This window comes from Triticum aestivum, chromosome 3B (assembly GCF_018294505.1).
Source record: "Triticum aestivum cultivar Chinese Spring chromosome 3B, IWGSC CS RefSeq v2.1, whole genome shotgun sequence".
In the NCBI taxonomy this organism is placed as follows: Eukaryota; Viridiplantae; Streptophyta; class Magnoliopsida; order Poales; family Poaceae; genus Triticum; species Triticum aestivum.
In genome coordinates this window covers 722,320,397-722,330,076 of record NC_057801.1, presented here as the reverse complement: position 1 = coordinate 722,330,076, position 9,680 = coordinate 722,320,397, and the positions used below count along the sequence as shown (strand labels likewise).

The following is a 9,680-nucleotide window of genomic DNA, read 5'->3' as shown; positions in this document are numbered from 1 at the left end:
GTATAAAACAAGTCTAATAGTATTATCTTTCCTCATCTTTTTTTTAGCATCAGTACAGACATAAGCGCTTATATACACGCGCATACACTCATCCCTATGAACGCACACACGCATACCCTACCCCTATGAGCACCTCCGAAAGACTGAGCCGGTATATCATCTTGAGATTTACGAAGTCACCGTAGGCGCCTCATCTATTACTATTGAAAGTGCGTTATGTCGACTAGAGGGGGGTGAATAGGCGATTTTTATGAATTCTTCACTGAGGAATTTGCCGGTGAGAAAATTCCTTAGCGAAGAACTATTAGCATCGGAATAAGTACTCAGAAGTAAGTATGGCAGAATACAAGCATGGTCATCATGATGAAATGAAGACTAGCACAGAGTACAGAAAGCGTAATCACAGGATAACACAGGATGAAGACAAACAGACTGAAGAAATTGAACTGAGGAAATTGAGAAAGTCTTCAGTCAAAGTCTTCAAACACAAATATGAACAAACACCCAACACGGTAATGAGGAAATGAAAGGGTTGAGGAAATAGAACCAGTAGGTTGATGAAGACAATGATTTGGTAAACCAGTTCCAACTGCTGTCTCAGTTGTACGTCTGGTTGGAGCGGCTGAGTATTTAAACTCGAGGACACGCAGTCCCGGACACCCAGTCTCTGAGCACGCAGATCAGGACACCCGGTCCTCACCGTATTCTCCTTGAATTAAGATCACACAGATCCCGTCCAATCACTCGTGGTAAGTCTTCAGGCGACTTCCAAACCTTCACAGACTTGGTCACTCGGCGATCCACAATTCCTCTTGGATGCTCTAGACCTTGACGCCTAACCGTCTGAAGAAACACAGTCTTCAAAGGTAACAAGCGTCGGATCCACGCAGGATCAATTTCTTCAGTGATGCTCAATCACTTTGGGGTTTGTAGGTGTTTGGATTTGGGATTTTCCTCACTTGATGATTTTCGCTCAAAGTCCTCGGAGGATGGGTTGCTCTCAAATGACAAGTGTCAAGTTCTCTCGGAGCAGCCAACCAACTAGTGGTTGTAGGGGGCGGCTATTTATAGTCTAGGGAGCAGCCCGACATGATAAGACATAAATGCCCCTCAATGATATGACCATTAGGTGGATAAGATATATTGGGACAGCTGGCGCGCAGCACAGCAACGGTCGGAAATTTGACTCTCAAATTCCTCAGGGCTATCATGTTCCTCACTGTGTAGGTAATTCGCACTGGCGAATTCCTAACTCCTCAATCAGAACAAATTCATCAGTGGCCAGAAGAACTTTGTCTCTGTCACTGAAGAAAGTGGCTGAACAGTATGAGATTTCCAAAGGCTTCACTCGAAGGGATTGGTAGGTGTAGGATTTTGAGTTGAGCATCACATGGAAATTCTTCCTTAGTATTTCCTCGACCCCCTTTAACAGTACGGTGTTTCCTATGACTCAAGAAAGAGAAAATGAAACTACAAAAACAAAAGTCTTCACGCTTCATGTTCCAGAAATGAATACCAAGTCTTCAAGGTCACACCAATTTCTTCACTTTCAAAGTCTTCAGAAAGTCTTCAGAATATTAAAGTCTTCACTTGAAGAACTTCATTTTTAGGGGTCGACTTTCTCTGTAAATATCAAACTCCTCATAGACTTATAGACCTGTGTACACTCACAAACGCATTAGTCCCTTAACCTATAAGTCTTTAATACACCAAAATCACTAAGGGGCACTAGATGCACTTACAACTAGCATATCCATGTAGCAAATAACACCCTTTTGTAAGTGCCACACCTAAACTATAAAAAAAAATCTAGAAGGTAGTCGATGTTGATTGTTTTTATATTTACTTCAAAGTGCAAGGCAAACCATTTTATATTGCTAGTATTTTAGATGAGATTAAATTTCTAGATACATTATTTTTAGAAAGTTATTAAGATTAAGAGGTTATTTGACCAGATATGCGAAACATTTTTCGCCCTTTCCTCTTATGAGCGAGTCTCCAAGCTAGGGTTTCTCCGCCTCGTGTCGGCGCCGCAGCCGATCTGCCTCTTCTTATATGGGGCCATGGAGGCGTGATGGACCAAGCCCTTGCCGGTGGGAGGGTTCATGCTCCATTTTTAGGTGTTTTTTTAGTTGTTTAGGGTTTGTGTTATGCTCCGGAAGACGAGGCGGTGGCGGCTCCCTAAAGAGGGAATGAGGTTATCCTTGCCTAGCCTTCGTCCCGGTGGTCCGTCTAAGCGTCATCGGAGGGTGTGCGTAGCTGTATCTCCGGCTGTGGATCTGGTTGGATCCGGTCTTGTCTGCATTCGTGTGTCCTCCGATTGGATCATTCCGATCTACGCTTCTCTTCATCGGTGACGTTGTCGTTCTGGTTTGCTGGTCCTCTAGGGTTTTAGCACAACGATTTACCGACTGTCTATTATAACAAGGTTTGCAGGCTTCAACGAGGGAGGGGCAATGACGATGGTGCGCCTTACGTTCCCTTACATATAGTCCTCGTTGCCCTGAAGAATAGAGACGAGAGGAAGCAGTGAAAGAAGAAATAAAGTACGTGGATCAAAGTGAAAATCACATAGCTACTAAGTCAAAACGTCCAATGAAAATGGGGATCAAGAGGGACATGAAATCCATTAGCAGCTCTATCAGTTATTTCATTATCAACATTCCTTAACCAATAGAAAAAGAAAAGAGATCACAAGCGGTATCAGTCTCGAGACACAATTTTGGTTTAATAGTACATCCCAATAGAGGACAACCATATTTGTACATGGATGTAATTTCTAACCTTGATGTTTGATAAATAGATCGAAAGCTTTTCTAACAAAAAGAAAGGTTATTTGACCGAATATGCTTCCAATTCCAAAGAAAAAAAATCGAATTTTTCCCCTAGTTTGCTCCCAGAGAAAAGCCCAGGCCGTGTCCAATAGCGTCTGCTACTCGGGCCAACACTTTCCTCAATAAAAAAAGAGCTCGGGCCAACACTCTGCATCGCAAGAAGCGGCCCAGCAACTGGACCCGGCAGTCGGCTCCGATAGGAACAGGGCAAAAAGAAAAAGAAAAACATAGCAAAGCCGGTCAGACGACGTCCGAAGCAGAGGAGGAGGAGACAGGATTCAGGAACCCGCGAGACGAAGCAGGAAGCCAGAGGCGCTCTCCAATCCAAGCATGTAAGCGAGCTAATAGATCCTCTTCCGTTCTTCCGCGGATCCTGCGATTAACCCTCATGCAATCTTACCCATGTGCCATCCAGTCCGGCGGTGCCACTATTTCTCAACAATTTGCATTCTTTTTGTTCTTGTTGGCAGGAGGTCGTCGATTAACCGGCCGCCGACGCCGGACCAGGACGACGACGAGGAGGAGGAGCAAGGGAAGGAGGCTTCTCTCGGAGATATCATCAACCTCAAGGTACCGCCTGCTCGCTTGCCCCCACCGCCCCTGCCCCCGCGGCGCAGCAAATCTGTCGCGGGCCGGCTGTCCTTCCTTTTCTTTTATCTCTCTTGGGATTAGGGTTATGGCGTGCTATGAGCGTGTGTTGGGTTTGCCGGCAGCTGCCGGTGCCATACGGGTGGGTGAAAATTTCGATTCAATTCGGTTAGGGTTTGGTAGGAAGAGGGGATAAGGGCTTTCAAGAAGGAACAGTAGATGGTCTTAGGGTTGTGTTTTTTGCTTCTACTTTCATTGGGTGTGGTAACTGTGAGGTGGGTTTTCGGTTTCTGAAGTTGGTAGAGAGCGGCGAGAAGGAGAGGCTGATGGAGCTTCTCCGGGAGCGGCTCGTCGAGTGCGGCTGGAGGGATGACATGAAGGCTCTATGCAGGTTTGGCTCCTCATCCATCAAAGTCCAGTATAATGTCTGGCATGTGTTTTCTATGGCTAACAACTCTGAAGAATGAATTATGTCTGTCGTTTCCTGTCCAATGTTGCATAGCAATCAGTTAACATTGCTGTAGGATTTCATTCGAATAAAAAACCTGCTCCCCTTCGAAAATAAAGATGTTTTTAAACTCACAACAATGCAGAGTTTCTATCCTGTTCACTAGGTTAGTTATGACCAAAGAAAAATAGCATATATTTCTCTTGGTTTCTCGTAAAGCAAACTTAACTGTAGGCATACCACTTTCTGATCGATGAGCAAATGCATGGCTTTAGTAGGTGTTTACTATAGTTTAAATCAATACCGGTCTCTATAATATTTGCAATGAGTTAAATGTTTTGTTTTTGTACAAAAATTCCAGAGCTACAAGTAACATAAGCAGCATGTGCGCTTTAAGACATACTTTCTGCACATTCGTCAAGTATTATGAAGAGTTTCTTAACTCTGTTGCACAGGACCACTTCAACTGTTATGTTTCTGCAGAATACATGGCTATGCAGTTCTTACAGTCCGGTTCTACCTTTATTCAAATCATCTCCAGACTAATTCTATATCACTGAAATCTCTTGAGCCTTGGCAACCAACTTGCAGTTTATCACTAACCTGTCTGCTGCCTCAGCTGTCATATTTGAGCATTCTGAAATTTGTGTTGCATTGCACACTCCATTTGTCTGGACTCAAGATGCCATGGTTTTTCCCTTGAGAATCTAAAAGCTATCATTCCCCGTCGTCATTGTTGACTAATCTTATTTTTCTCTCTAGGGCTTATGCAAGGAAAAAGGGAAGAAATAATGTAACATTAGATGATCTTATTCATGTTATTACTCCAAAAGGAAGAGGTCAGTGATTTTCATTTATCCAGTTAATTTATTTCTGGTTGCAAGAGGTATGTTACTTAGTTCCAGTGCACATTAGATACGATTTGAAAGGATTGTTATAAAATATACAACCATGGCCTGCATATGCCTGTCTTTCTGTAAGTGTCAAGCAAGGGAAAAAGCAGTGCCTAAACTCCAAAGTCGATTGCTTCCTTACTGTAACAGGATCTGGGACAAAAATTTGGATAATGTTCTTTTTTTGCACCTGCTTCTCGCCTCCTATGTTTGCCATAGATTTGTGCATTTTTTGTCAATAACAATGATGCTAAGCCCTAAGCAAATGTTTCTTTCATTTGGGTTGGTTCTTTTTGCACGATTATCATTTTCTCCTGCTTCTGAAACAGCCTCGGTGCCCGATGCGGTGAAGGCGGAGCTGCTGCAACGCATCCGATCCTTTCTGATGTCTTTCTCGCTTTGGTAGCCCATGTAGCATACCAATCGGAAGTCGTGTGTAGGAAGCTTGAAGCATCGATCTTGAACGTGTCACACTTCAGGGAAGCAGCAAATATCAACATAAAACGGATCTGGTGCTGTGGACGTGTTTCCTGGTCAGGCATGTGGTTGGCCCTGTTCTGTGACTGCACCATCACCACACTGTATTTGTAGCGCTACATTGCACGGTCGCTTCGATGCCACTTGGTAATCTTGATTAGAGAACTCAGAATCAATGCGTCTGGTAGTACTACTCGCGTGTCTCATGTCAAACCTGATTGAGTGATCCTCATGAGGGACCAACAAGAACAGACGCCACTTTTGTCATTGTGTTGTGAAGGCCTTATCTGATACTAGTATTTCCTGTGTGCTGCTTTATTGATTGTTACATGTATGTGCTGCCAAAATCGATCTTGTTTGCCGACGATAAGCTTGTTCGGTCCTTTCAAACCTCTGAAAGATTTCACAATAGGGGTGAAAGAGATATTTCTTTGGCTGTGCTGCTTGGCTGCCGATTCAACTGTGTGTCTGACATTTGTTTGCTGTGCTGTTTGGCTGTTGATATATTTGTTTGTGCTGCCAAAATCGATCTTATTTATCGTCGACAGCTTTTTTGGGGGTTCACTGGAACCTCTGAAAGATGGGTTCAGAAAGTGGATATTTTTTGCTGGATATTTGTTTGCTGTGCTGGCTGGCCCTTAATTTAGGTTTGTGTTGCTCTCTCTCTCACACTCTGGTCAGAAGTTTGCATATAAGACCAACGTACTATTCCATGCATATCAAAAGGCAGTGGTGCATGATGACCCACATATCATGGGCAGTTAACGCGTCCTTGTCACAAAGTTCGACCAAAAAGCAGCACGGATCCGGCTCCATCCGTGGCACCGCTGCAAACCACGGATTCCACCGTGATCCACGCCGAATTGCCAATGGAAAAGGCAAAAGAGACGCCGGACAATTGGCACCCTGGACAGACGCGAAATCCACTTGCCCAGCACCCATCATCAAGTTGCCTCAAAACCCACCAATCACACAGTGAACCCCTGGAGAACATGGCATGGTAGGTACTAGATACACACACAGAGGCATCAATCATGCCATTTTCTTTCTGGCCAACTGCTGGCAACTGAAAAACATATCCATGGAGAGAGATCACTCAGGTTCAGATCAGATCAGAGGCAGGCAAGGAGATTTAAGATATGCACAGGCCGAAGCATTTTCTCGAGCTAGGAAGGGTTCCGGACGCAGCACATGAACTACCTCACCGGAGTGGACCATTCGCTTGATTATTACAAGCATATTTATATGTATAGCACTCTCAGCGCTCTCACCATCTTTACAGTAGCTCGATTCAGGGGCTGGATCAGGTTCAGGTAGTAGTGGTATATCGTAGTAGATACAGCTCGGAGACGCCCGCCGTCGACCTTCGACCGTCAGTCAGACGGCGCAGGGGCCAGGGCCCGTCTTCTGCCGCCCCTCGTCGTCTAGGGCCAGGCTGTGGACGAAGGTCGGCAGGCAGCAGCGGCCAGCATACCAGGCCCGCTCTTTCCGGCTCCTGGCCTCCCTCACCGGCGTCGGCTCCGTGCTGCAGCCGGAGCTGCGCTCCGACACAGACTTCCCAGCTGCTGGGGCAACGGCTTGTTGTCCGCTCTTGCTGCCGTCCGACTCTCCGGTGGCGGCGTCGGCGCTCTCCCCAGTGTCGTTCCGCGTCGCCTCTTGCAGGAGATCGGCTAATTTTCTCCGTCCAGTTGGAGAAGCCTCCGATGAATTGGGACTCTGCACGGCGTTGTCAGGTAGAAATACGCTGCTCATCACGGTCTGCGCCCTGGGTTGATGGACCGGAGTGCTGCCGCGCGACGGAGTGAAATCTGCACAGCATGAAGAGGATATCTTATGGTTAAGCGTGTCGCAGGGGCTGGAGACCTGAAGCTATCACATGATCTGGTAGTTGAAGATCTAGCTATCCACTATTAAACTCCTGAGGGTGTCACAAAAGGCAGGCATGATTGTCTTATATTCTCAAGATTCGGCATTAGCTATATAAAATGAAGGAGCCACATGGGCTGGGATAGCTAACTGCAGCTCATAACTGTTTAGATGCCAACAAGCATGATAGTGCCAAAAGACTAAATCAAAATCAAAGGCCCTCAACCTTTTGTCTCAAGAAGCAATCGGTGCCTAAAATAAGCCCCTCGGATTCTAGTGCGACAAATGAAAGCTACATCAGCAGTTCATCATCATATCAATCAGAGAACATGCAATTGGGCCTAAACAGACGGAGGAAACAAGCCACATGCTGGTATGCTACAGATATATAATATTAATGACAGAACAGCCTAAAAAAGGAACAGCATGAACCAATCCACTGGCACAAGAGAAACATCCGTATGGAGAGGCAGCATAATTGCACACAAGAATGGGAGTATATAATACTCTAGCATTAGAATGGAATCTACTTATACAGTAGATAGATAAATGTGTCTATTTCTGTGATTACCTCCATTTATACTGTAGAAGTCGTCCTCGCAGTCGGAATCTAACCACGGTTGAGACTCGAAGAACATCTCATCCTTGCTACCTGCAAATTGGGTTCAGTTAGTTCAGTTCTTTGTAAAAGAATTATCAGATTCAGTTAGGCAGAAATATGATTGGACCGCATTAAAATTTGATAAAAAACCTTGTCACAAAACCACTAGCTTGCACACTTATTAGATGATGATTCAGAAGTCAAGGCTGGAACTTGATTTCAGATGAAGCGATATTAGAGCCAAAACCCAGTAACTAGGAAGCAAGTTCCTGATTTGGGGCAACAGGGAGAGACACAAGACTGAAACTTCAAATTGGCAATTCTGAGCTGCTGCAACTAAGGACGAAACTGTGTCCCCCTAAGAATCTGGCTACGAAAATAACCAAGGAACCAGATAGTCTTTCCATGGTTGCAGCGGTACAGCATCCTGATTTGGGCAAGCACCTGAATTTTTCAAGAACTGGATAAATAAGTTATGACAAGAATTTTTCACAAAAAGGATTGCGGTAGCCGCTGAATCCTGAACAAGCCTCTGTTTTTCGGGTGTGTGCAGTTGAATTCATTGAATTCAGAACCAGTCTGCGCTGATAAAAGTCGCTTTCTGTTGAGACGAATAGATCATCACTACTACCTACTGAAATTCTGAAACATTCAACCAGATTGTTTACGGAAGGGATTACCAAAACCGCAACGCCGATATCCTTCGGCATGAATGCACAGCAGACACGAACAATAAATCAATTAATGAAGAAAAAGTACTTCCCAAAATGCCCGCTTTCCACATAAAGATAAAGAACCGACCACCAATCTGCTCCTCCGGCCGTGGAAGACAAAGATTAATCTATCCCGCGACTGATAACTGACGAAGCAAGCAAGAATCGGAACGGACGCCGTGGCAGAGAAAGATGAAGCGGCGTACTCACCGGTGTCAGGGGTCCTGCTGGGGCCGAAGCCCTCGATCTTGCGCTTGAGGTCGACGAGGACGTCGCCGACGGGGGCGCCGTCGACGGCCTTGCCGTCCTTGGGCGGCGGCGAGGAGGCGAGCAGCTGCTGCTTCTTGGGCAGCCCGACGTCGTCCTTGTGGACCGACGCGCAAGAACCCATCTCCGGCGTCTTCCCCGCGCTTCTTGCAACCCAAGCAGAGAGTCGACGGACAATAGACCACCCCCGTGTGTGCGGCAAGTGGAGACGGGGAGGACGGGGATTGGGGAGGGAGCACGAGTTCTTGGGGGGAGGGGCGAATGGTACGTGCACGGGTTGCGGGGAGGGGGTGGGGAGTGGGTATTGTTGTTTACTGGAAATAGTGCGGCGGCATCGGAGCAGCGGCAGCCATGCTTGCGTCTCGGGATGGGGACGGCGCGAGAGACGGGGGAGAGGGAGAGCAGGGGAAGGCTGATGAAGCGGCGTGCGTCGTGCGGCGTGCCTGGCAGTAGCGGACGATCGCTCGCAGTTAATACTGTACGTACTTGGCGACAGGGAAAACCAGGGACTTTTGTGCTCGTAGAAAAAAATCGTGCGGCCCAAGCTTTTTACAGTGCTATTCATTTATTTCTGAGATGGACCCGGGCGGTAAAAGAAAAGAGAAACGTCCGTGCTCGCGAGTTGGCATGCATATGTGACGCGACAGGACTGACACGACGTTGTCTATTTATGAAATTCCGCCGTGGAATTTTGGTCATTCGAATTCTTCTTACATAAACAACGCCTTCCGTGTGCCGACGTGACGTTTTCGTTCCTGTGACGGGAAGTGTTTTCCTTCTCTCTCTCTCCTACGGAGTAGGCAGGCCAGGCAGGGCGTACGGGTGCGGCGACAGGGGCGAGACTTTGACATTTTGGCACGGAACGGAACGGAACGGGTTGGGAGTGCGAGCACGCAATTGGCTACCATGTCCACCTATGATATGATGAGTAGCGCCCTATTATGGCTTTGGAGACGGCATGCAGGGCGGGAGGGTGTTGTGTTGGCGAGATAT

At 46.5% G+C, this 9,680-nt stretch overlaps 2 protein-coding genes across 2 annotated transcripts; one reads left to right on the top strand and one right to left on the bottom strand.

The window, feature by feature from the left end:
• The first annotated feature begins 2,989 nt into the window (after nucleotides 1–2,989).
• On the top strand, nucleotides 2,990–5,558 carry LOC123072011 (transcription and mRNA export factor ENY2). Its single transcript, XM_044495579.1, has 5 exons — nucleotides 2,990–3,166; nucleotides 3,305–3,404; nucleotides 3,719–3,813; nucleotides 4,633–4,709; nucleotides 5,093–5,558. Coding segments are annotated over exons 1-5 (351 nt in total). The 5' UTR covers nucleotides 2,990–3,164; the 3' UTR covers nucleotides 5,170–5,558.
• Nucleotides 5,559–6,264: 706 nt separating this feature from the next.
• Nucleotides 6,265–8,796, bottom strand: LOC123072010 (uncharacterized; the record flags this gene model as incomplete). Its single annotated transcript, XM_044495578.1, is given in 3 exon segments — nucleotides 6,265–7,048; nucleotides 7,678–7,758; nucleotides 8,631–8,796. Coding segments are annotated over 3 exon segments (678 nt in total), but the record flags the coding sequence as incomplete, so codon positions are not given.
• Between the last annotated feature and the right edge of the window lie 884 nt (nucleotides 8,797–9,680).